The 27,085-nt window shown below is 51.9% G+C and overlaps 1 protein-coding gene and 1 long non-coding RNA gene across 8 annotated transcripts in view; one reads left to right on the top strand and one right to left on the bottom strand.

Moving 5' to 3' along the window:
* The window catches only part of ATP2B2 (ATPase plasma membrane Ca2+ transporting 2), a 331,142-nt gene that overhangs the window by 285,314 nt on the left and 18,743 nt on the right, over window positions 1-27,085 (top strand). For all 5 annotated transcript variants that reach the window (XM_072941850.1, XM_072941854.1, XM_072941851.1 and 2 more), the window contains 6 exons: window positions 2,570-2,784; window positions 6,985-7,227; window positions 17,546-17,787; window positions 18,633-18,867; window positions 26,590-26,769; window positions 26,967-27,054. In XM_072941850.1, the coding sequence (XP_072797951.1) occupies window positions 2,570-2,784; window positions 6,985-7,227; window positions 17,546-17,787; window positions 18,633-18,867; window positions 26,590-26,769; window positions 26,967-27,054 (1,203 nt within the window). The remainder of the gene's footprint in view (window positions 1-2,569; window positions 2,785-6,984; window positions 7,228-17,545; window positions 17,788-18,632; window positions 18,868-26,589; window positions 26,770-26,966; window positions 27,055-27,085) is intronic.
* LOC140686610 (uncharacterized) lies at window positions 22,199-25,903 on the bottom strand. Of its 3 annotated transcripts, XR_012060450.1 has the most exons (5): window positions 25,803-25,903; window positions 24,659-24,818; window positions 24,095-24,471; window positions 23,248-23,331; window positions 22,811-22,956 (listed from the first exon to the last, which is right to left on the bottom strand). It is a non-coding gene; the product is annotated as an uncharacterized lncRNA (long non-coding RNA). The 3 variants fall into 3 exon arrangements; XR_012060451.1 differs by lacking the exons at window positions 22,811-22,956; window positions 24,659-24,818 and adding an exon at window positions 22,199-22,538; XR_012060449.1 differs by lacking the exon at window positions 24,659-24,818.

Genomic DNA, 27,085 nt, shown 5'->3' with positions numbered 1-27,085 from the left:
AACCGGCCTGAGTGTTCACACAGTATGCGCTCAGTTGGCACTTAGGGAGGCAGAAGAGTAAAGCTAAAACCTCAGGCTCGGGGGCAGCCTGCCTGTGTCCTCGTCCAGCTACGGCTGAGAGCCTGGGCACATAACTTTGCCTAGCTCAGAGCTTCCGCCTCCCAGTCTGTGGACCTGGAACCCTGAGTCCCTACTTCACAGGTTGCTTTGAGGATTAAAGGGGGTCATTTACGCCTACAGATGCCTGGCACTTGGCAGGTGTGGTGGCTGGACAGAAGGCGGATCCTGTAGGGCCTGAAGTCTGCAGTGCAGGCTTGCTCCTGAGGACAGTGGGAGCCCTGGCAGAGGTTTGAGCAGCGGAGGGCAGGGATGGAGTTGAGCTCTATCACGGCCACCTGCCCCAGCTGCCATGCAAATGTCAGATTGAAGAGGTTGAGGGCAGTGCCAGGAGCCCAGTGAGAAGCCCCTTGTTGGAGCCCCAGCACAAGCCGGGTCTCCCACCTGAGTTGGTAGCTGCAGGTGATAACTGGTGGTGACCCCTGTGGCCCGTGAAGCCAAGCCCAGCTGCAGGGTGAGCCCTGCCTGCCCGACACGGCCCTGGCCTCCCCTCCGGGGTAAGGATGTGGCAAACGCAAAGGCCTCCCCACCTGGCTGCCTGCTCCTTCGTGACTGTCTCCCGGCTCTAATTATAGGCACCACAGCGTGGAGAAGAGAGGCAAATTACAGGCTTGGCTGTCTATATTTAAACTCAGGGGCCTGCTGGGAGCTTGGCTTCCCGCCCCTGCGACTGTCAGACAGGGATCCAGCCAGCTCTGCGGCTCTGCAGCTGGAGGTGGGGGCTGGGGAGTGACGGGCCCAGGGATTTCCTCCATCCCTGCACGTGGCACTGGAGGGCAGGCAGCAAAGTGATGAGGGCAACCCCCTGGCCTTTGAAGCCCTCTTGCATCTCCCTCCCCCACCTCGGCCCTGCCCAGCATGGAGTTCAGAGTCGAGCACTTCTGGGTTCACATCCCACCTCTGCTTCTCTCATGGGCTGAATTCCTTGAAAGCAGAACCTGAATGGGTGGGCACAGGATCTGGGGAAGGGTGAGACCTCTAAAGGGTAAGGGGTGCAACAGGGCCCAGGAAGAAGCCAGATACAGCCAAGGTTTCCAGAGAAATCCCATTCTCCGCCTGATCCCTCCAAGAGCCCTGGAGCGTGAGGACCTCTGCAGGGGCTGGGCTTCTGGACCCTCACATCGGCCATTGGATACTGGCCATCAGATTGGGGTGGGTGGACTCCCAGGCGCTTTCTGTCAAGTTGCCCAAGTGCTCTCCTCCTCTGGCCAAGGCTGCAGGTGTGGGGCCGAGGCTGCATCTGCTGCACAGCACGTGCAGCAGATGAGGGTGGACGGGCGCGCCGAGCCGGCAAGAGGGATCCCAGGAGTATGCCAGCAGGTAGCCACCTGAAAGTGCTTCCCTGGCCTGTGGCCTCGGGCAAGTCACTTATCCTCACTGAGCCTCAATTTCCTCATCCAAGAAAGGACCCCCTGCTCTCTCCTCTGCCTGGAACACTCTGTTGTCTCTCTGCTTAAATATTACCTCCTCCAGGAAGTCTTCCCTGACCACCCTAGCTGAAGTAGCTACTGGGCCTACCATTCCATGTCACTTTTTTTTTCTTTTTCTCATCCTTTTTAGTTTATTGAGATATAATTTATGTACAAAAAATTGCAAACATTTAATGTGGGACAAGTTTCAACGTATGCATACGCCCATGATACCAATTACCACAACCAAGGTACTAAACATATCCACCACCTCCAAGAATGTCCTTGTGTTCTTTCATGGTGTTTTTGTTTTTTGTTTTTTGGGTTAAGAACACTGAAGACCCCCTTAAGCAATCCTGATGACACCACATCGTTAACTGTCACACTATGATGTACAGCAGAGCTCTAGAATTTTCCCCTTCTAGTCTCCGCTTCTATGAGTTTGACTCTTACAGATTCCTCATCTAAGTCCTTCTGTGTCTGGCTCATTTCACTTAGCATAATGTCCTGCAGATCCATTCACGTTGTTGGAAATGGCAGAACTTCCTTTTTAAGGCTGAGTAATATTTCAGTCAATAGTATCAACCACACTTTCTTTATCCACTCATCTGTCAATGGACATTTGGGATGTTTTCTGATCTTCAGCCTGTGTCACTTTCTGGCACATCTCCCTGGAGTTTTTCTTCACAGCGTTATCCATATCTGAATTATCCTGTTGATGTGTGTTGAGTTTATTCACATGATCACTCAGCACCTACTACATGTTAGACACTGTACCAGGCAATTTACATGCGTTAATTGCATTAACTCCTTACAAAACCACATGAAACAAACATGCATCCCCATCATGCAGAAGAGGAAACTGAGGCTCCGTGAGGATCAAACCCCAGGCCACAAAGCACAAGTGGCAGAGCTGGGATGTGAGCCACAGCCTGCCTGACCCCAGAGCCCTTTTAGCCGAGGGTTGGGGTCCACAGCACACTTCCCAGGGACGTTCACCCCCAGGACACCCCCTGAGCGGCCTCCTCCACCCCGTGTCACAGGCCTGGTGATGTCGGCCATCACCGTGATCATCCTGGTGCTCTACTTCACCGTGGACACCTTCGTGGTCAACAAGAAGCCGTGGCTCCCCGAGTGCACACCCGTCTACGTGCAGTACTTCGTCAAGTTCTTCATCATTGGCGTGACGGTGCTGGTGGTCGCCGTGCCCGAGGGGCTCCCTCTGGCTGTCACCATCTCGCTGGCCTACTCAGTGAAGGTGAGGAGGGGAGAGCGGGGCCGGCCAGCCGATGCAGCTGAGATTGGCTTCCCCAGCTCGGGGGCATCCATGGGGTGGCTGGTGGGGCCAGAGCTGGGGCTGAGAGAAGAACTAAGTAGAAGGCAGTGGGCACGTTGGAAGCTCGGACAGAGGATGCGTGCAGGAGCCTGAAACACACATGCCTTCGGGACAGCCATGCCCTGGCCCAAGGACAGCCACTATCCAGCCCAGCCGAGGGTTAGCTGGTGGAGATGAGGCCCTGTGTTGCCAGGTCTTCACATTTTTTTTTCAGAAAAGCCAGAAATGAGGATTTAATATAAATTCTCCTGATTTTTAAGCACTGATGATCCACTCAACTTTAAAGGATAAATTAAAATGCAGACATCACCGTACAGGCCCAAACCCATCCCCGTCCCATCAAAGGCAAGTGGGTGTCTAGCCCTCGCACTCGTGGGCCCCACAGTCGCCGAAGTACTTGTTTGACTGATCTCAGGGTTTGCTCCCTAAAGTTTGAAAGAGAGAAGCCTAAAATAAAAAAGGTGTCTGGCTATAGGAAAACCCCTCCTCTCAGGAGAAGACCTACAAGTAGGAGGCTTTGAAAGCAGTTCAGTGAAGGGCCCACGGGCTCATGAATGCCTTGGGGCTGGGGGGGTGCTTCTCAGTGGCACCCTGATGGCAGAGCCCCACCACCTCCTGCTCCCAGGCCCAGGGCCATCCGTGGAGCCCAAACACTGGGGTGAGGGGGCTGGTGTCTCGTGGGCACTGGGCGCTGACCTTCTTGGGGGCGCTTCAAGTCCAGCTCACCCCCAGGTCCTCACACCCTGGGCTCATCCTCTTCCCTTGGCCCCGTGGCTTCCCCTCTTCAAAGGGCAGGGTCCTGCGCTCCTGTTTCTCAGGGCCCCGATGCCAGGATGTCCCTGTGAGGGCAGAGGCCTGGGCACATTTATAAACAAGGCACTTGCTTTGAGGCATTGGCACAGCCGCCAGAGGGCACGGTGAGCGTCAGTTTCCAAGCTGGAATTTGGGCTGGGCTTGCCGATGTAATTTCACACAGAAAAAAGATCTCAGGACAGGCAGGTGCCAGAAAGTGGCAGCTCTGTGTAAAAGATACCGCCCTTATCATCTCCTTGTTCTGGGGTTCTTAAGGAAACTCTGTCCCACAAACCAAAGCCCAAACCAGTCACAATATAATGCTGATCAGGGGCCCGGGGGCTGGAGATGGAGACCCTCACACAGCCATGAGTCGGGACCCTCCTACCAGAGCCAACCAGCTGAGCTTGAGGTCTCCTTAAAAGTCACACAGAGTTGGTTTGGGGGGACCACACCTTCTGCACCTTAGCTTAGGCCTCTACACCTTCTACAGTTTGTATCTCTGGCACCTGTGCCTTCAGCCACCTTAGGTAGTGTTACTTACACAGACACTCGATAAACTTAGTACAGCACCCCGACCCAGGAGGGACAAACTCTCCCCTCTCTGAGCCTGGACCTACCCTTTGGGAGCTGCCACCAAAAAGGCAGAGGTGACCACTTAGATCAGCACTGTCCAGTAGAGATATGACATGAGCCACATGTGTGATTTTAAATTTCCTAGTAGCCATGTTAAAAAGAGAACGTAGGAAAAACAGTTAAAATTAAAACAATTAAAATGAATTGTAATAATGCAATTTACTTAACCCAACATGCCTGAATTAGTATCAAGCCAACGCGTAATAGGTAACACTACACCAACTGTCAGTGAGATACTTTACACACCTCTTTTCACAATGTCTTCAAAATCGGACGTGGGCTTCACACTAACAGCACATTTCACGTCAGACCCACCCTGCTTCCAGCGTTCAGTAGCCTGATGTAAGGACCATTCTGAGCAGTTCAAGCCTGCACATTCTTTTTTTGTTTTAATTGAAGTAAAGTCTGTTACAATGTATCAATCTCTGGTGTGCAGCACAGTGTCCCAATCATGCATATACATACATGTATTCGTTCTCATATTCTTTTTCATTAAAGGTTATTACAAGATATTGAACATAGTTCCCTGTGCTATGCAGAATAAACTTGGGTTTTTTTTAATTTATTCTTATATAGAGTGGCTAACATTTGTAAATCTCAAACTCCCAAATTTATCCCTTCCCACCCCCTTTCCCCGGTAACCATAAGATTGTTTACTATGTGTGCGAGTCTCTTTCTGCTTTGCAGATGAGTTCACAGTGTCCTTTTTTCTTTTTCTTTTTTTTTTTTTAGATTCCATATATGAGTGATATCATATGGTGTTTTTCATTTTTCTTTCTCTTTCTGGCCAGGCCTATACATTCTTAAGCCCAAAAGACAAACTCTCGTCAGAGAATACAGATGGGCAGAGTCCTGATGGTGTCACTTACATGGGTTCTTGGACTCTAACCAATAGAAATTGATAAAAGGCCAGATGAGGAATTCAGACAAGGCTTTACTGGGACTTGTTCTCCAGCACAAGGGGGCCAAACAAGTAACGAGCGCCCTTGTTCACGCCCTGAGTGGGAACGAGCTGGTTCCTTAAACGGGGTGAGGGTGGGGGCAGACCAGTGGGTCGGGCTGGAAGGGTGGCTTAGGTGGTCCGCCCAACCCTTGGTGGTGCTGTGTGCAGGGATCATGTGCAGTCAGTCCCTGCTCTTGCTCCTGGCACTTCAGGAACAGCAGGTGTGTTTTGGCCTTTTTCTATCTTACTGTTCATACTTTGCCCCAGCTGCAAATACACGCAGTTATTTTTAGTCCCTTATAATTTCCTTATATTCTGTTGCTGGAGGAGACGTTTCTCCAGGTGCAAGCACTCCAGAAAAGGGCCCCACGTCCCACGTCCCAGCCTATCTCAATGGAGTGATCCAGGCTGTGAGGTCAAAGAGCTGGGTTCACATCTCAGTTTTAACCCTCACTAGCTGTGTCATTCAGGTCAAGCCACTTTGCCTGGGCTTTTTGGATTGCCAGAATGTGAAACCTTCAGGGATTCTTGTAACATCGGACAAGAAGTACAGAAGAACTTCGCAAACCGTAAAGTGTTTTGCAGGCTCAAATTGCTGATGCCCATGGGTTCAACATACACTTTGTTGTGACTGTTACCACAGGTTATAAGAGAAAATGCAGTAGAGTGTAATTCTCCCATTACTCGTTTTTTTGGCAACATGAGCTGCTATTAAAATTATTCTAATTGCACTCCTTTTTAACCTTTGTTATAAAGAGTTTCTTTATAATATCAGATTCCTAGGCACAGACTAGAAGTGTATCTGATTCGGCCTCTGGTGACTTTTCATATCCATCCTGGCCAGAAAGGGTCACTATGTCAAGAGGACCTGCATTAAGAGTGGTGGTTCCTTAAGAATCATTTTATTTTCATTACTTGCTTGAGAACCTGGAGGAAGCTAGCAGCGTGGAGCTAGAAGGAGAGAAAGGGAGGTGAATACAAGAAAATTAATAATACATAGAGTGGGATTCCCTGTTTGTTATAAACTTAAAAAGAAAGGACGCTGATATGTAAGATGTGTCAGTGCTGGGTGGTAGAATGATGGCTGATCTGTTTTCTTTTTTGTGCATCTATATTTAAAAGAAATTTGTGGTTTTTATTATGCAAGTTATGGTACCTATTCATTGTAGAGAAATAGAATCTGTAGATTTTTACAAGAAAGCAATAACAACCTCCTATAATTCTACCACCCAGAAATAATGACCCTAATATTTTTTTCCAGATATTTGTCCTATGTGTGTTAACACATATATGTCCTAAATTTATTTACTTTTGGCAAAACCACAGTGACAATGAAAACCATTGAAAGATGGTACATTCGGAAAAAAAAAATAACTAAATAAGGAATTTATTTCTCTTAGGGTATAAAAGAAAAATATTTGAAGTAACCAGAGAGGACCCACCTTCATTTATCATCCTTTTCCCTATTTTTTTCCATAAAGAATACAGATGACTTCTGCTTCCAAATTAATAAAGTCAATTAATCAAGTCTTTTAAATGGCTCAAATAATTTTTTTTAAAAAGTCAAAGGGCTGCACATACAAAAGGAGCCCAGAGACCAGAGGCCGCAGCACCAAGATCCTATGAGCGAAGCAAAGGGGCAGCCCACAGCCGCTCTGCCTCACTGACCATGTGTTTACACAGTGCCCTTTGCCCCCCAGCTCCCAGCTCCCTCTCCTCACTGTCGCTCTCTCACCTGCCCCTTCCCCCAGAAAATGATGAAGGACAACAACCTGGTCCGCCACCTGGACGCCTGCGAGACCATGGGCAATGCCACGGCCATCTGCTCGGACAAGACAGGCACGCTCACCACCAACCGCATGACAGTGGTGCAGGCCTACGTGGGCGACGTCCACTACAAGGAGATCCCCGACCCCAGCTCCATCAATGCCAAGACCATGGAGCTGCTGGTCAATGCCATCGCCATCAACAGCGCCTACACCACCAAGATTCTGGTAGGTGGTACAGCCTCCGCCAGAGGGGACGCCGTCCGGTGGGGCGGCACAGCAGCACTGGCAGGGGGAGCAGTGTGAGGCACAGGTTTAAATCCTGCTGATGTATTTTGGGGTGGTCAAGTCACAAGCAGCCTGTTTCTGTTTGACTTAACTCTGATGTTTGCATGACACAAAAAAAAGATTGTTGTTAATTGTGTTTCTTAGATGCTGCGTTGCCCTCCCAGCAACAACAAAAACTGACTGTTAGCTTTTGCTGTGTAACTGCTCCAAAACGTAGAGGCTCAAAACCAACCTGTGTTTAGCTCACGATTCTGTGAGTCAGGAGTTCAGGCTGGGCTCAGCTGGGGACGCCGTTCCCTTGCACGTCTGCGGTGGCTCACGTGCACAGCTCTGCTGATCTTGGCAGGACTGTAGGCTGATCTGGGATGACCTCAGCTGGGGTGGGTCATCTCTGCTCTATGTGGTCCCACCTCCGCCAGCAGGCTGGTCTGGGCCGTTCACATTGTCATTTTGCCGCATCCTGTTGGCCAACACAAGTTGAGAGGCCTGCCCTGATTCAAGGAGTAGGGAAACAGAGTCCATCTCTAATGGGAGGAACTGCAAAGTCACACTGCGAAGGGCATGAATTCAGAGAGGGGACTGATTGTGGCCATTTACACAGTCTACCACCGATGACATTGTTTTAATAGTAATGATATTACTAGTTTTGATCAGAAAAACATGAGTTCCTGTCTCAGTGAGCTGCCTAGACTCATTCTGCTGGAATCCCTGTTTGATTTAGAAGCACGGGTTGCCTTTTTTTTTTTGGTAATTAACCAGCATTTGAATGAAGAGAAATACAGACTTGCCCATCCCGAGGTCCGTTGGCTCCCAGATGTAGGGCATTTCTGCAGTGCGAGCATCTGAGTGAGCAGCTGACCTCTTCTGCTTACCTTGCCAGTGTGCCCCAGTCCTGACCTCTTCCTTCTGCCCCTGAGCCAGCCCAAACCTTCAGGCTCAGACTGGGTTGCAGGAGCCGCCAGCAGCTTTATCAAATCTGGGAGAAGAGCATGAGTCAGCAGCGAGCAGCAGAGGATGGGTAGGGGATGTGGAGGGGTGGTTCCTGCCTCCAGACGCTGGGGCTTCAACCCCATCACCCCAGAGCTGCAGGCTGAGGAGGCAGCAGTGACAGAAGGAGAAAGTAGGTCGGGAGAACGTGTGCAGATGGGCTGATAGAGAACGCTGGTGGGGGATGCCAGAAATGACGACGTTTTCGTCTTCTTCCCACCCCCACCCCACCCCCTACCTCCTAGCCCCGATTTGGGAACCAAGAGAGATCAGTGATGCTTTATGCTGTTCCCCAGGCCTTCCTAAAAATAACTGAGATGCTGTTAATGATCTCGTCCTGCAGATATGGCAGATACGGCAGTGGGGCGATTCCCAGAGCAGGCTTGGAGTGATGGGAGCGGGCGTGTGGGCAGAGCCCTGCAAGATGGTCTTGAATTGAGATGTGTGTTATGCAATTACAGTGAAAAGGAGTTTTGGGATCTGCCAGGAGGGCTGCGAAACATCTCTGCAGCGATAAGTCTCAATTAGGCAGTATTTCAGAGGACCAGTGGCAAAGCCAAAATCTCACTTCTAGATGTAGTTGGCTGAGGCTGTGTTCAGGGTGGCTTAAAGGACAGGGATGCATCAGTCCATCTGGGGAGAAAGTGTAGCTGCCAAGACTGGAACAGCTCAGGGACTTTGGAACCGGGATCCTTGGTTTGTAATCAGGCCAAGTCACTTACCGATGTCCTTCTTCGATGCTTTGCACCCTGGCATCCTAGGACTCCTGTGCCTCTCTTTCTGAGTCTTCCCTGAAAGAACCTTGGCCACATGGTTCTCCTTGCTGGGGGTGATCAGTGTGGAAGAGATAGCAGAGACCCCTGGTATGACTGGGTGGTGGTTAAAGTTCACACTCCGGAGCCACACAGCCTGCGTTCAAATCCTTCACTAGCTGTGTGACTGTAAACAAGTTACTTAACCTCTCTGTGCCTCAGTTTCCTAGGGGAAATAATAGGATTATTATGAGAATGAAATGAGTTAGTAAGTGGAAAGTGCTTAGCACAGTGCCCGGCGCATATTGAGCATCCAGTGAGATTAGTGTTGTTGTTATTCAGCAGTAAGATCACCCAGTGAAAGGAGATTCCATCTGTAGTCAGAGGCTAATCAATGTCTGAACAGACCGCAGAGGCATCAGGGCTACAGAGGGAAAGGGTCTTGCCCAAAGTTACACAACCAGTTGGTGGCAAGCCAACTTACAGATACCCTAAAGGCAGCTAGCTGTTGAGTAGGGTGTCCAGATTAGGCTCTTGATCATTAAAACCAATCCTGCGGCATCGTTAGCATTGGGTGGCCTCGGGAAGAATGGCCTGGGGTGCAGAGGGTCAGATTCACAGCCAGGACTGCCAACCATACTGGGAGAAGGGGCTTCCAGCAATGGCCCGTCTAGGCCCAGAGGAATCCTGAGAAGAGTCAGGGGCTGCTCAGTAGAGGGTGGAAGTCCAGCCAGCCTCCAGACCAGGCTCAGAAATCTAGACGGCAGAACATCCTCACCATGCAAGAGGAGGTGGGCGGGAAAGGCACGCACTGTCCGCGCACTGCCCATCTGTTGTGGCTGGGAAGTGAGCCTGGCCTGGGAAACAGCTCCTGGGCAAGGCTGTTTCTCCCCCTCCATGAGGGTAATTCTTCCGTGTCGTCCCACTGTCTGATGCAGGCTGTGGGCTCTTCGGGAGTGTGAAACAGCTGAATTATCTCTGCTTCCCTGGCATAGGCTCTTGGGAAGTACTGGGTAGGTGGGTGACGTAAGTGAATTGACTAGGGAATAAATGTATGGATATGTAATCAGTGAGATGAGGACCAGGTAGGAAGGGGGATGGATAATGGGTGCAGGATGGATGGATGGATGGTAGATGTATAAGTGGATGAGTAGACAGATGGATGACTATGTGGCTGGTGGATGGATGACTATGAAGTGACAAGAGGCTCAGCACAGGGCTCTCTCTCTGTTCTACTTTCTTATTCTTGTGGCAGCAAGAAGTAGGAGTTGGCCCTGGTCCCAGTCCCATGGCCAGTACCAGTGTTCTCTTGGTACCTCCAGCCTGCTGAGCTCTCTTTCGGAACTACCCTCAGCTCTCTGGTCTACATTGATCCAGAGACTTCTGAATTAGCTCTATTTCTAAAAGATTAAAAAAAAAAGAAGAAGAAGAAACTAGATGAGTAGTTGCAAGGGTAGGTTATGTGGGTGTAATCTACATGCATTCCCAGATCTTAGGGACCACCTGGTCCAACCCTGTCACTTTATTCTGAGGCCCAGAAAGTAGGTGACATCATATCTCCAGTTCATAGATAAGGACACTGAAGCTGGGAGGAGTTAAAGAATGTGCCCAGAGTCCCAGAGTGGATGAGAGGCTGAGCCAGGATTCGAATCCAGGTCTTTCCAGTCCAGAGCTTGCACTCCATGCCCAACTCCTCTGGCTACACCTTTGCCTTGACGCAGTTCCAGGGCTGCAGTGAAGATCAGATGAACAGATGAATGTGTGGCTCCCAGTACAGTGCTTGACATGCAGCAAGTGTTCAGTCCATATCAATTATTGCTCTTATTACCTCTATTATTATTTCTGAGCCTTACCCTGTGTACTTTGCTTTGCCAGTCCCTGTCTTGCTTGACCCTGCACATGCCTTCCAGGTAATCAAGGCAAATACAACCATTCTTATCCTGCAGCTGAAAAAATGGAGCTGCAGAAATATCAAGTAACCTGCCCAGGGTTGCTCCTGACACCAGGAGTCAGAGTTGAGCCCAGAGAATTCTGGAGGAGTTTTAACAAGCTGGGGAGGGGGCAGGGTCATTCCAGGCAGGACCACAGCCCAGCCAAGATCCAGAGACCTCTCGGGAGATGTGGCCGTCCGTGGCCTAGGCATTTCTTGGGGCTAGAATGATGGCAGAGTGAGGCTGGGAAGGCTGAGGGGGAGTTGGGTGGCAGCAGATAAGTCCTTAACAGGCTTTCTCCTCACAGTGCTCAGAGCCTCCCAGGCACGGGTGGACAGTCGTGTGAGGGCCAGAGCTGCCAGCAGGGAGGCCAAGAAAAGTGACCCAGGAGGGCCCTCACAGAGGGCCAGCCTCAACCCCATGCCCAATCCCTTCTGAGGATGGTGGAGCTTTCTTCTTCCCACTCCTATTTCTAACCATTGGGAGCTAAACTTGCCCTCCGAGGGAAGCTATGTGAGTCATCTTTTAGTTAGAAATTGCTTCCCTGCCTCAGAAATCCTGGCACCTTCAGATGTGCTTTGTCGCCTCCAACTCTGAACGTCAAGGCTTCTACTAGCTTCTTTTCATCACCTGCTGCTTCTCGGGGCCTAGCTGAGCTTTAAGATGGAAATAGCCCCTTCCTCAGACTTCAGAGGCGCTGCGCTTTCTGGGGAAGACATCCTCCTTTTCCACCCACGTTTATTCTGTGCACTGAAACCACCCAGGCGGACTTTAATTTTACATTATATGAGACCGCCTTTGAAGTAGGTTGACACTACGATTAACATTTGAATCATTAAACTGAAGATGGGCACTCATGGCGCCAAACTGTTGGAAGTTTACGGGGTATTTCTGAAAACATAAACTGTTGAAAAAAAAACAAATCTCCTTGGCATCCCTGAAGGGGTTCTGGAGGAAGGAGCGGGATTTTCCTGGCAGGTTGGTTTTCCTAAATAAATAAGCCAAACTTTACCTAGTTAGAAACAGTCCTAGTCTTCAGTCTACCCCATCACCAAACTGGGGTGCCTCCTTACCCCAGGAAGCCCCAGTAACCCCCAAGACGCAGGAAGGGTGTGCTTGATTGTATTTCTCACACGTCCTAGAACTAGAGCTCCTAGGTGACGAAGGCGGTGGGGAGGTGACTCTAGGAAACAGAGAGAGTCAGCCCTTGACCTCACATCTCCTGGCTCTAAACCCAGGTGCAGCTGAATATTCAAATGAGCCTCAAACCCCTCCCTGAGTCAAGCCAGCTCTGCAAGAGGCTCTGGACAAGATGGGGGTTCCAGAAGGCACAGAAGACCCTGAAAGTGACTTAGCAGGGCATTAAGATGGGGAGATGGGGTGGCCCTTCGTTTGGGTACGTGAAGTCGCAGGGGCTCATTTGGTTTTGGTTTTTTTGCAAACACTATTCCTGGGAGAAAAGTTTAAGGCAAATAACCCTGGATGGGGAATTCCAACTTTTAACGGAACTATTAATCCCTGCTTCCATCTTCTCACCCCACACACGCACATCCACACACCGCACACATACCACACACTGCACACATGCCACAAACACAGCACATACACACCACACACAACACATGTGCATGTACACACACACCACGTGCACATGCACACATACACACTGCATGCACACATAGGCATGGTGCACTGGTGAGCTTGGAAAGGTCCCCAGGGCATCCTCAGGGAGTCTGCTTTCCAACAGTGTGTCTCCCCACAGCGTTTCAGCCTGTCCAGCTGTCGCCCTGGACCCGCACATGGACCTCATGCCTTTACAACCTCTGGGGCAGGTCCGTGGCTCACTGGCATGGCTCTGCCCCCTCCTGCCCTCAGGTGACCTAGCACCTGAGAGGCTCCTGGGGTGGCAGGCCTTCTGATGACAATTCTGGAGGCCACGATTCTGACAAAATCCCATCCCATCTGGCCTCCCATTGGTAGCGCTCCACACACAAAAACACCAAAATTATTCATTTATTCATTCAGCAAATATTCATTGGTTACCCCACAGCAGGAAGTGGAGATAAGCCAGACAGCCACAGCTCTCCCCGACGTGGACTCTAAATCAGTCACCCACCAGTTACCTCATTAACCGATGATCTCAAATGCTGGTGAAGAGAGGCAGGGCTCCTGGGAGGGCATGTGCCCCGGGCTCAGATCCCAGAACAGCTGAGGTCAAATCCTAGCTCGGCCACTTACGAGTGGTGTGACCTCGCCTCTCCAGGCCCCTCCGTGCACCTGGGACTAATCACAGGCCGCCTCCTAGGGAGCTGCAGGGAAACAAGTGAGGATGCCCACGAAGAGCTCCGTAAAGGGTGAGCAGAGTCCGCATTCAAACTCTGGCCTTGCGGCAGCTGCTGAGGCTGGCTGGTGGTCCATCCAAGCCTCGGGGAGGCTGCTCTGCCGGTGCCTGTTCTGGTCCTTGAGGGGTGAGGGGGCATGGCCTAGGCCACCAGAGACAGCTCGTGAGCAAAAAGTCTTTTTCTAACATGCTCTTTCAAATATCGCCCTATGGCAATTGGTGCAAGTTACCAGGCTGTGGTTGGATTATTTGGGGCAGGAGGCAAGAAGGAGGGTTTTTTTTTCAATTGTGGTATAATATACATAACTTAAAATTTACCATCTTAACCATCTTAAGTGTATGGTTCAGTGGCATTAAGTACACTGACATTGGACAACCATCCTCACCATCCGTATCCAGAACTTTCCATCTTCCCAACTGAACCTCTATTCTGTTATACACTAACTCCCCACCACCACTACCCTCAGCCCCTGGTACCCACCCTTCTACTTTCTTGAATTGGACTATTCTCGGGACCTCAATAAGAAGAAATTACACAGTATCCATCCTTTTGTGTCCGGCTTATTTCACTTCGCATAGCGACCTCAAGGTTTATCCATATTGTAGCATGTGTCAGGATTTCCTTCCTTTTTAAGGCTGAATAATATTCCATTGTATGTGTAGACCACATTTTGCTCATCTATTCATCTGTGATGGACACTTGGGTTGCTTCCACATTTTGGTTACTGTGAATAATGCTACTGTGGCCATGGGTGTACAAATATCTTCTCAAGTACCTGCTTTGAATTCTTTTGAGTAAAAACCCAGAAGTGGAATTGCTGGATCATATGGTAATTCTATGTTTTAATTTTTTGAGGAAACTCCAGATTGTTCTCCACAGTGGTTGCACCATTTTACATTCCCACTGACGGTGCACAGTGGTGCCAGTTTCTCCACATCTTCACCATATTTTCTGTTTTGTTTTCTTATAATAGCCATCTTCATGGGGGTGAGATGGTACCTGCTGGCCACATTTTTTTAATCTCATTTTTGTATATGTTATTTATAACTTGGAGTTCTTTGGGTCATCATTCCTTGGTCTTAGCTCTAGTCACTCCCAAGCATCCCAAAACAGGAGCATGAATTGCCCTCTCCAAGTTACGCCCATGGCTGCACCCAGCAGTCCCAAAGGGCTCAGTGCTCATGCAGGGATATGTGCTGGATTGAGCTCTGCACTGGGGAATCAGGGGGCTTGGGGGCAGCCCCAGACCTGCCCCTCTGCAGGTCTGTGACCAGGAGCAAGTCACTTTTCCTACAGGCTTGCTTCCTGTCCCTCAAAACCAATGCCTTATTAACTCTCCTACAGAATGAGAGCCCTGGAGATCAAAGGCTCTTTGAAAGCCTACAGTAATAGCAAAACCTGTGGGTTTGTAAAGATTTTTAAAAAGCCAAAAGAAAAAAAGAGGCAGGTCCCTACTTCTAAGTAGTGCACGTAGGCAGTTTCAGAGCTCAAGTTCACGGAAACAAATTGAATTACGGAGGAGGCAGCTCTACCATTTGCAACTGTGGATGGTTTGAGATCCTTTTAGAGGAAAATTAAAATATTCACAGAGGGTAATAAAGTGCCAGGGGTTTTGCAGGCATAACTGCTCAGCTCTCTGGGGCAAATAAGTAATTAGGCATTTTTATTTCAGTCCTCCGGGTTTGTCATTAGTAGAGAGGGAAAAACCATGGTGGAAGATTCATAAAACTCTAGAAATCACCAGAAGGTTAATTATAAAATTGAAAAAAAAAACATGCTAAGTAAATAAATATATAAATTTTAAAAGTACAACATAACTGTATGCTACAGAGACTAAGGGGAATGCTTAGAATTTCTTTTCCCAAACAGTAGAAAGGGGAAGCTGTCAGATTCCTCTGCTTCCAGATCGAATCCCACCGAAGGGCTTGGTGTGGAGCAGGGAGGGCGTTCTGAGCCTCGGCCCACGGCCCCCTGGTCCCCGCTGAGGGATCTGCCCCACTGCCTGCTCTACCATCCTTCACTGTCATCCACCTGAAGGGGCAGGCTGATTTTTCTCTCAGCTAGAGATCATCTGCTCCCGCCTCTCCATCTTACAGATGGGGAAACTGAGGATGAGAGCTTAGGGTCTAAGGCTGTGAATGCCTGGGTCAATGCCCATAATCCCCCAGGGCTCGGGTCGGCTCCCTGAGCCCAAGCCCTAACTGTGGAAGGGGGAGTCGGCCAGTGACATGCCCGATTGCCATCCCGTCCCCTGCACAACCAATCCAGCATCTTCTAGAGTTCTTCTTCTTGCCTGGGCTGCTCTTTTGAACAATACGAGGGAGGCTGAGGGTGTGGATCCAGAAAGTTCCTGTACAAGTCCGGTCTGAGACCCAGGAAGAGCCACTCATGGGGATGGGGTGGGGCTGGACACTGGATGCTCAGAGGTATTTATTCCTCTTCATTGTCTCTTTAGGGTGTGGGTTTATCCGTGGTGACTTTCACCACTCCCAAAGGCACTTCCACCTGAGTGGCTGCACATTAATTTTATACAAGTGGCGTGGGGGAGCATATGCATGTGTGGGAGGCATGCCCATAGGAGGTGAGTTTACCTGCCAGCGTGAACTTCCCACTGCCACCTGCTAATCCCACTGTGAGTGCCCTGTGGAGACATCTTGTTCTTACCTTTTAACCTGAGCCTCCCTCTGCCCCAGACTGGTCTGCACTGAGCCATCCAGAAAACAATGAGTAAATGCCTACTGTGTGCTGGGGTCTGTGCTGCCCTGGGGACCCAGGGAAGGAAAGAATACAACGACTCTTTTACTCTGGGGGAGACAGACCCACAAAGCAATTTTCAAAGACAAGGAAATATCTGTGCTGGTCCTTAAAGGGCGAGGAGGAGTTTGCCTGGCTGGGATGGAGGAAGGACCAGCAGGGGCGAAGGCAGAGGCACGGAACAGCCTGTGTTCAGGCAGCCGCATGAGGGCGTGAGAGGCACAGGGGCTGTATGTGGTGGTGGTTTCCCTGAGGCTCAGGGCCGGGGCTGTGGTGTCCACGCAGCCCAGTTAAAATGGAACAAACCAGCTCCGTGAATGGGAATAGCTCTCAAAAATTGAATGTGACACGAGTGAAGCAAGTTACAGAAACATGTACACAGCCTTCTTGCATGACATTTTCAACACACAAAACAGCACCGCACATACAAACAGGAGGTTAATCTACAAGAAATCACCAATGGCTGACCACAGTGATGTGCAAAAATAACCACTGCATTTGGTTCAACCTAAACTGAAATCACAAGGGACGTTGCATCCAAAGCGTAGAATACTACCCAGCTGTGAAAAGGAACCCGCTACCGATGAATGCAACAGCTTGCCTGGCTCTCCAATCTCCAGGTGATTATGCTGAGTGAGGAGAAGCCAATCTCCAGAAGTTACAGGCTGCATGGTTCCATTTATATAACACACTCGAAATGACAGAATTATGGAGCTGGAGAACAGATCCCTGGTTGCCGGGCACAGGGAGGGGGAAGGGAGGGAGGTGACCGCAGTCATACAAGGGCAGCGCAGGACATGTTGTCATGAACTGTTGTGCATCTTGATGGTAGTGGTCACGGGAATCCACATGGGATGCCATTGCTCAGAGCCCCCCACACACACACACAGGGGAGCATGTAAAACTGGTCAGACCTGAATACGGCCGGTTGGCTTGTGTCACTGTCAACATCTGGGTTGTGATATTGTGCTTCAGCCATACAGAAGAGAGCACTGGGGGAAACCAGACGAAGGATGTGTGTCCTCTCCCCGTGTTATTTCTTACTGCCTGTTACTCTAGAACTATCTCAGAATTAGAAATTAAAACACACACAGGATAAGGATTAATGCCATATTTAAGATGGAGTTTCTTTCTGTGACAGGGATGGATTAGGCAGATGAGGAGGGGTACAGAGGGGGATTTGACTCTGTTAGGTTTTACTTCTTAAAAAAAGAAAAATCTGCAGCAAACATGGTATAATGCTGAGGGTCTACAGAGCTGGACAGTCTGTGCACTTTTTTTTTTAATTCTATCACGGGTTCATGTTTGAAATAGTTCGTAATTTTCAGAAAGCCAGCCTTGCTTCATTGCCCTCGTCCAGAGCCAGGACTGGGTCTGGGATGCCGAGGCCGGAGGCTGCAGGGGGAGGGGTGGCGGGGCCGGCCCACCCACCCCCGCAGACCCGCAGGCACCCGGCAGGGCAGCCCGGTGAGCCGCCCACCTCTCTCCGCAGCCCCCGGAGAAGGAGGGCGCGCTGCCCCGGCAGGTGGGCAACAAGACGGAGTGTGGCCTCCTGGGCTTCGTGCTGGACCTGAAGCAGGACTATGAGCCTGTGCGCAGCCAGATGCCGGAGGAGAAGCTGTACAAGGTGTATACCTTCAACTCGGTGCGCAAGTCCATGAGCACCGTCATCAAGATGCCGGACGAGAGCTTCCGCATGTACAGCAAGGGCGCTTCTGAGATCGTGCTCAAGAAGTAAGCGGCCAGGGAGCCAGGGGTCCGCGAGGGGGCGCGCAGGAATGGCGTCCCCCAGCAAGACCACCTGTGTGTTTCCTCGCCCTGTGCTGCAACTTCTCTTTCCTCTTAAATTCTCCTGCCAGCAGGGAGTCCTCCCTCTTCCCCTCCCTAGATCACTGGATCTCAGGAACTTCTACCCATTATCCATCCCTGTTAGATCTCCCTGGTTCCCCTTCCCTTAGCATGGACTTGGTTGTCTCTATTTTCATTGTTAGCCAGAAGCAAGGCACACCCCCTCTCTGGGCCCCAGTTTCCCCATTGGTACCTTGAGGGGACTCAACCCTGGTCACACTCTGGAATCACCCCAGGCAGCTTTTTAAAAACCGTTGTTTCCTGGGCTCACCCCCAGACAAACTGAATTAGAACCTCTGGTGTGAGGCTCGCAGGTGGGAGTTTGTTCAGTGCTCTCCCAAGCCGTTCTGATGTGCTGGCTGAGTCAGGAACCGCTAGCCTGGGTTTTATGCCCTTTGAAAACCATTTTAGCTGCGGAACTGTTTTTTCCAGATGAAATCTAGTAAATATGAAACAGATCAAAGGAGATCTGGTCTTACGGAATTGGAGGGGACATACTGCAACAAGGCCACCCGATTTCTTTTTGGCTCAGCCTGATTCCATCACTGCCTGGGGCCCAGAGGGCAGGACCATTCCTGAAGAATTACGGTAGATGGACTGGACGGGCCCTAGGTGACCGACCACGGCCAGCGGGGCATCACTGGGAGGTGGGGGTGAGCTCTGAGCCCGTCAGAGGGTGAGCCCTTGAGCGCTTGGCTGGACCTTACCCATCCCCCTCACCCCTCCCGCAGGTGCTGCAAAATCCTCAACGGAGCTGGTGAGCCCCGGGTCTTCCGGCCCCGCGACCGGGACGAGATGGTAAAGAAGGTGATTGAGCCCATGGCCTGTGACGGGCTTCGCACCATCTGCGTGGCCTACCGCGACTTCCCCAGCAGCCCCGAGCCCGACTGGGACAACGAGAATGACATCCTCAGTGACCTCACCTGCATCTGCGTGGTGGGCATCGAGGACCCCGTGCGGCCTGAGGTAGGTGCCCAGCCATGGAGCTCAGGGGAGGGGGCGAGGTGGGCCATGCAGCCCACTGGGTGACCTGGCGAAGGTCACCTCGCCCCTCTGAGCCTCCGTTTCCCTGCAAGACCCCAAGGTCTTCTCTGTACCTTCTCCTAAACATTCAGACTCTAAAGACCAACGTAGCGCACTTGTCTGCTCCAGACATGGGCCAGAGCCCACGGCCTGCCAGGCAGCGTTGCTCTGCCCACCCAACCACCCAGAGACCTTCCCTCTGGGGCCCCAGGGACAAGCGTGGGGGCTGCCCTGCCCGAGAAGCCTCTTGCCCCACAGGAGCCAGGATCTCCTGTAACAAATCCATAGGCCCAGATTCCAGGGTGCCTGCAGTGGAGACACCCAGTAACAGAGGTCACTGCATTCAAGAAGGCCCCAAGCCTGAGTGTGTGTCCCCATCAGCATTTGGAGCTCTCCCCAACCAGATCTAGTTTACCTATTAATTTACCCTAGTGACGCAGCCAGCAGTCTTCCTTTATCAGGTTTCCAGGGGAACAGAGCTAGAAAGTTAACCAAAGGTCAAATTCTCAAGCAGAAGGGAAGGGGGGGGTGACAGCACCCCCTCCCCATAAGAATCAAGTGAAGAGATGTAATGAGCACACCTAGGGAATTTCATCCTCCTTCAGCTGAATCTGCATCTGGGGGAGGCCTGAGAATTCAGTGCTGGGGATCTGCAGGACTGAGGGAGGATAGGACGGGCGTGGTATCGGGCTGCCCGGGCTGGAAGGAGGCGGTAGGAAGAGGAGAGAGCTATCCTGAATCTCCAGAACACTGCAGTGGGGGCTCACTGTAGGGGCAGAGAGGGAGAGCCAGGGAGTGGAGGCAAGGCACAGGAGGGACCAGCCTCCATGTCCTTGAAGACTGCTGGGTCCAGGTCAGCCTTGGCTGTGGAAATTTGGTGATGCTGCCCCTTGGGGCCACCTTCCTCCACCAAGGACAACTCTCATGTTCCCCACTTACGCTGACACCATTCTCTGGGGGCCTCGGGCCATTCTCTGCTCCTCTTGGAGTCTCCATGTCCCCGTCTTTCAAGTGAAAGTGTGTAGGTTAAGATGCTCCCCAAATCCTGACCCTGATGTTAGAAGATTCTGCCTTCCAAAGACCAAGTGGAATTTGAAGGTCACAGACGTGGACTTTCACATTTAGGCAGTAGGGAGAGGGGTCAAGAGTGTGGGCTTGGGCATCGGATAGACCTGGGATCCTGAGTCCCAGCATTACCAGCTGTGTGACCTTGGTCCAGTTACGTAACCTCTCTGAGCCTCCATTTCCTCATCTGAAGACTGAGGGTAATAATAGTATTTTACACACGCACGCATGCACGCCTCTTCACTCCCACCCAAAGCCTAAAACAGCAAAGGCAATTAACACGCCCGGTGCTTGGCACCAGAGCCCATACACGTGTTCCTGCAGACAGCACCTCTCCCAGGATACACAGGCTGTTTATCAGCCTCCCTGTGCGACACCCGCTCGTTACCAGCTGCTAACGGGTTGGGGCTTTGCTGTGATGTGTTATCTCCTTACAGGCGATGGAGATACTCAGTGTGCAAGGCTGGCTTGCGGCTCCCCTGTCCTTCGCATCCGCAGAGCCCTCTCCAGCCCCTACGCTCAAGCTCCTGCCTCATCACCTGGAGGTGGGGTGGGAGGGGGTGTCGGAAATACACATTTTTGGGCCATGACCCCCAATAATAAGAAATGTATTTTATGTCATGACTCAGCAAACACACACACTTAACCAAGATAACTCTCACAAAGTAATGTGATGTGCTTATTTTCTGTTCTCTTCTGTTTCTTCCTTTCTATTTTTTTAAACGCTGGTCACCACCCATGAAACTGATTTCACAGTCCACTAGAGGGGCATGACTTGAACTGCTGATCTAGTCCAAACACCCTCCCACACTCCCTATTTGCAGAAGAAAACACGGAGGCCCAAACAGGGGCATTGAGGTTCCCAAAGTCTCGCTGTAAGTGGCTGAGCAAATCCAGGTTAGAACAGATTTTTGCCTTCCTATCTGGGACCTCCTCCTGGGTACCACAAGAATGAGAGGGCAAGTCGCTGTAAGTCTGGAGGGTGAGGAGAGGAGAGAGGGCCTGAGAGGGCTGAGCTAGGTCTCTGATGACACTAAGATCATCTGAGGAGCTGGCTTCGGGCACAGTCTCTGGGAGTGGGGTGCCGTCACCCAGCAGGGGTGGAAGCACATTCATCCGACATCGGAGAAAGGGGACCTGGAGCCCAGCCCCAGCTCTGCCGCTAACAAGCCACTTCTCCTCTCTGTGCCTCAGTCCTCCTCATCTGTAAAATGGGCGACTGGCCCAGGTGCCTCCTAGGTCCTGTCCAGGTCTGATGTTCTGAGCCAGCTGACTGGGAGGCTTACCCACATGCCTTTCTTTTCTTCCGTCGGTCAGCAGTCCTTGTTGGTGACCTCCTCTCTCCCCTTAGCTCAGCCCTGGGACGTAGATTTGGGGGGTGTAACTGTGTTGGAGGGCAGGGGCTCACTGGAGTGACACCGTAGTCAAGAGACGTGGGCTCTGATCCCGCCTGTGCCGCTCCCTCACAGAAGACCTCAGGTGCAGCTCCACCACGGGCCTCAGTTTCCCCATCTGAACAATGGGAAAGTTGGACATTCACAAGTGAGGGGCACAGCATGGGTGACCAGTGACACCACCTGAAAGCATTAAAGCTCTGGCCTGTGGATTCGGCATCTCCCAGTGGGACGGGGGTGGATGCAGGACCGGAGAAGACTGGCAGGTATGGGTTGTGGTTGGTTTGTTTTAGCCCAGGTGATGTATGCACGTGGAGCCAAATTCAGACAGTACAGTAGCACAGACAGGGTGAGGTACACCGCCCCAGGACACCCCTAGGCCTCGGTTCCCACCTCAGAGTGAACTTTGGGGAGCGTCTCTGCTACAGTAAGTGTGTCTGTGCCAAGTTCCCAGGACACCTGTGAGGCCGGCTGGAGTGAAACCCCAGCCTGGACCACCTCGGGTCCTACAAGCCTGGTCTGATGCGTTTGCAGCTGCCACGGGAAAGCAAACCCTGCCTCCCTCAGTTTCCCCATCTCTCAGCAGGGGAGAAGCTCACTTCCTCCCTTGAGAAGACAAAGGACAGAACAGATAAAACTAGGTTTGCCAACCCCTCCCTGGCCCCCCAAAACACTTCTGTGGTACGTTTTCCGGGGCTGATGGAAGCCAGTGAGGACAGAGCCGGCAGGAGACTCGCAGCCTGGGATTTGCTGGGTTACCCGGGGCTGTTTGGAGCCCTTGGAGTCACCGACAACTGTTGTCACCAGAAACAACAGATGTTGAAAAGCCTTTATTTAATGAAAACAGGAAGCTCCCATTTCCTGGCTGGTTTTCCTCAGCGAGAAATATCTAGGATAATTTTAGCGAAAGAAGGGTGGGTTTTTTTTCACAGCTATTTTATCCATGTGGAAAGCACATTTCAGCCAGATCAGTGCTTCTGGGGCTTGAGGCTTCATCCTCTCCACATCCTCACTGCCCAGAAGAGCTCGCAGTTTTGTAGCTGTTCCACAGATAAATGAGGGAAGCGATCAAAGGGAGGCTGAGTAGCTGCAGGAGGTGTCCTGCTGGGCTGGAGGGACCAGGCATGGATGGCTTCCTGAGCGGAGAGTGCTTCCCTTGCGAGATGGGAAAGATTGGTGACACACAGAGATTCAGGGGAGAGGGCATCCCAGGCAGAGGGGACAGCACCGGCAAGGCCAGGAGGTGGGAAAGGATGCCACGTGTTTGGGATTATGAGAGAAAAGGCTGGAAAGGAGCGTGGAGCTAAATTGTAAAAGGTTTGCATGTCCCCGTCCAAATCCATCCACCCAGGTCAGGCTTTGACGGACTTAAGTGCGCAGATGTTTCACGATGACCCAGCTGACTGAGCACCTACCTGGGCCAGACCCCTGCCAGGGCTCCTAGCGGCCGGCAGCCCCGCCCTCCAGACCCACAGCCTAGAGAAGCATCTGGTGGGGGGACTTGTAGATGCGTGGCTCACGGGAGCATAAAGCTGGACAGGACTGAAGCTCGAGGACGTCCAGTTAGAGAGCACTGCCCAGAAAGGTAGTGGAGAGTCTCCCAGTGGCCGGGGGAGACTCCTCAGGCGTTTCCGGGTCTGCCTCAAATGCCCCCCCATTCAAGGCAGGTCACAGGACCCTAAAGACACCTGACCCAGGAGTTGTGGGGGGGGCACCCACCTATCCCACCACCCATATACCTGCTCGTCCCCGTGCTTCAGATGCCTGCGGCACCCCACCCCCAGGCGTCTGCATCTGCACCCTCCCCTGCATCCCTGCACCGGCCCTGGAGCAGAAAGAGCAGACAAGGGAGTCTCCCTCATACCTTCAACACCAGCATGTGCTGGCCCTGAGCTTGGTGTCCTTTGCCCTTGTCACTCAGTTCTCCACCCTCCATGAGAGGCAGGAACTATCATCCCATTTTACAGATGAGGAAACCAAGGCTTAGATGAGAGCCCGGGGCACAGCCCAGCCCAGCCTTTTGGTCCCTGAGCCCTCTCTCCCCGAGGCAGAGATGCTTCCACTCACTGCACAGAGAAAAGCGTGGGGCCATAAAAATTAGCTGCCTCCTTTTTTCCCAAGCCAGCTTGTTCCAGGGAAGCCCAGAGGATGGGGATTCCAAGCAGGCAGATTTCAGCTCCCTGAGACAGTCTTAAAAGCAGAAGTCTTTCTAAAACATGATACCCATCCCCTCATTCCCAGCTCAGAACTTGCCAGGGCTCCTAGGCTTGAAGGAGCAAGGCTCTGGTCCCCATGCCTTTGAACCTCAAGCCCCTCTCCAGCTCCATGGCCACTGGCCCCCACCCCACATCCTCCCGGGGTCTCAGCTCTCCAGATCACCTGCAGCACTGTCTGCAGCGCCCTCCCCTTCTCTGCCCATGCACCTCCTGGGACAGTTCTTTGTAGCCAGGACCACAATGTAGTGGTCATGTTGGCAGCCCCAGCATGGGCACAGTGTTGGCTAAACAGAAACAGCTCAAACACCCCCTCCTCCAGGAAGCTCTTACAGATTTCCCCTCCCCACGCACTTCCTTCTAAAGTAACAATGCTCTCCTCTGTGCTCTCAGAGCCCTTTGTACAGATCTTTAACAAAGACCCTGTGCAAGAGAATAGATCTGACCCAGAGTAACTATTCTCTTATCCAAAAAAAGAACAATTATGTACAAGGATACAGTAGGCTTGTTCTACCGTAGAACAGTCAGTCTGAGAGGCGATGAGCACCCTGTCATCAGAGGCATGCAAGCAGAGGCTCTCTGACCATCTGTCAGGGATGCCTGGGAGGAGATCTAGGCAATGAGCAGAAGATCAGGGTCATGACCTACAGTCCCAACTCCAAGACCTCAAGCATCTTTGAAACACGCATAACCTAAATTACTCCTTTCAGGGCAGGAGCCAGATGAGGTGTGTGCTCCCGAAAGAATAGCGGCTCTTTCCTGTCCTCTGGGGTGGGAGACAGCAGGGGCCACAGCCGGGTTACGGCCATTGTGAGGACATCGACCGATTATGTAAACGGGATCTTGGACGGTCCACGTTCCCGCTCCCTCCGGCTCTGCAAAAAGAGGTCACATTTGGTTGTGTGAGCAGCCGCTGTGGCACGAGGCAGAGGCCTTGCTCACGTGGCCCCAAGCCCTGAGTGGGCACCGGAAAGCTCCTCCCCAGACCCTGGAAATACACCCAGAGGAGGCCCGTGGTCAGCTGGCCCCACTCCAGCCCTTCAACGACAGGGAGACCACTACCTGCCACCACAGAGCTGGTCTCCTGGAGACCTCCGGGAGCTGAGAGGCCTCCCTACCCTGACCTGGACCCTGCCTCTCCCCGGCACTTGTTTCTCACTCCACCGCAGGATGGCCGTGCTCAGGAGGAAGGACTTTCTCTGCAGGCGGCAGGGGGGAGGCCCTGAAAGACAGCAGCACACAGGCTGAACTTTGGGCAGGTGGCTGGTGGTCAGGGGAGGGGCATGATGGAGGAAGAGCAAGATGGACGAGGGGCAGGCCCAGAGGCGGGGAGACTGGGCAGCGACCCCTGCTTGAGCTGGTGGTGCTTGGGGCTCAAGGAGCTGCAGCTGCTGTGGGCAGGGGGTGGACAGAGGTGAGATATTTTCAAGGTCAGTCCTTGTTCTTAAAGTTCCTGAGTGCAGAAGGGGGACTAGCGGGCAGAAGCTGTCCACAATCAGGCTTTGGACAAACGTTCTCTTTGTATTCATTTGCTAGGGCAGCTGTAACGGAGTGCCACAAACAGCAGGATTGTATTGTCCTGCGGTTCTGAAAGCTGGAGGGCTAACATCGGGATGTCTGCAGGGCTGGTTCCTTCTGAGGGCTGTGAGGGCAGCTCTGTCCCAGGTCTCTCCCCCAGCTTCCGGTGGTGTGCTGGCCATCTTTGGTGGTCCTTGGCCTGTAGACACATCACCGCGATCTCTGCCTTCATCTTCCTGTGATGTTCTCCCTGTGTGTGTGTGTCTGTCCAAATTTCCCCTCTTCATGTGGGCACCAGTCACAATGGATTCAGGCCCACCCTAATGGCCTCTTCTTATCTTGATTACCTTTACAGAGACCCTGTCTCCAAGATAGGGCACATTCCGAGGTACTGAGAGTGAAGATTTCAATGTATCTTTCTGGGGGAACACAATTCAACCCATAGCATCTTCTAACTCTCTCACCTATGGCTTGTCAGAGTAAGGGTGGAGGTGAGCTCCCAGACACCAGAATGTGCAAGAGGAGGGGGGTTGGACTTCTGTCCCCTTAAGTCTGAGATTCTAAAGTACTTTGGTCTTTTAGTACTGGATTTTCTGCCCTTGACATGTCCTTTCCCACTGAAGGATGTTTTGCAGCAAATACCGCCTTATTGTTTTGTTATTTGTCACTGCCCATGGGTAAGAATCACCTGTTCAGTTGATTTGTGCTGTGTGTAAAAGGCCACAGCAGCTCCAGGTTGGTTTTTGCATCCTAACTGCTGGGCAAATCCCCAGCTCCACATAGGTGGAGGCGAGGCTGTTGGGGGGGGGCGGGGCGGGAGTGGCTGGCTGGCTTCTGACTGGCTCAGTCTGCTCTGGCCTAATTGGCCCAGACCTCTGTCCATCATTACAGAGAGGGCAGTAGGCAGTAAGAACTGTCACAGGGAAATGTCATGTTTTACACGAAGCCTAATCATTTGCATTTATTCTAAGTGAGTGTCACATTATCTAAATAAAATGCCCTCAAATTCCACCTAAAAAAAAAACCTGAAAATACACGAACATATTTATCATTATTGCAGGAAATGTGCATGTGGAGAAAGCAGGGACCAGATCCTGTGCAGTAGTGGAGTGTTCTGTACTCCTGTCTGGGACCATATCTGAGAGGGTATTTATTGGGGTCTTTCTCAAAGTCCTTACCTAGGTCAGGATAGCCAATGGTTTTGTCTTAGGATGAACTGCCATGACTGATGGTAGTGGCTGCCTGGGACTGTGAGACCACATCAGGGTTTAATCAGAAGTTGCTGTAATTGATTAAAAATGCCTGCCATGAGCACAGGAAGGGAGGAGATGGTTTGTGTGCCATGAGTATCTCCTGGTCAGCAAGGCCCCTTACAGTGGCACGGCCTGTGAGCAGGGCTCACTCGGGAATCCATGAGGGCAGGGAGGGCCTGCCCAAGGTGATGCCTACTCCATGGCTCCTGCCCTCCTGCCCAGGTCCCGGAAGCCATCCGCAAGTGCCAGCGAGCAGGCATCACGGTCCGCATGGTCACCGGTGACAATATCAACACAGCCCGGGCCATTGCCATCAAATGTGGCATCATCCATCCTGGGGAGGACTTCCTCTGCCTCGAGGGCAAAGAGTTCAACCGGAGAATCCGCAATGAGAAAGGGGAGGTACGTGGCCCAGTGCAAAGGGTCCGCATTGGGCTGGGCTTAGAAGGGGGCTGGGAGGCACGGGCATGCATGATGGTGCAGACACCAGCCCGTGTGCCACTAAGAGCCCAGTGACTCTAGGCAAGTCCTCTCCCTTCTCTGGGCCTCAGTTTCTCTCCCCGACCCCACCGACCCGCCCCTCCCCCATCCCTCTCCAGATTGAGCAGGAGCGAATCGACAAGATCTGGCCAAAGCTGCGGGTGCTGGCTCGCTCCTCCCCCACGGACAAGCATACCCTGGTCAAAGGTAAGACCTGAACGGGCACGCTCAGCTCTGA

Source organism: Vicugna pacos, chromosome 17 (genome assembly GCF_048564905.1).
Source record: "Vicugna pacos chromosome 17, VicPac4, whole genome shotgun sequence".
NCBI lineage: Eukaryota > Metazoa > Chordata > Mammalia > Artiodactyla > Camelidae > Vicugna > Vicugna pacos.
This window is presented reverse-complemented; position numbering and strand designations above follow the sequence as displayed.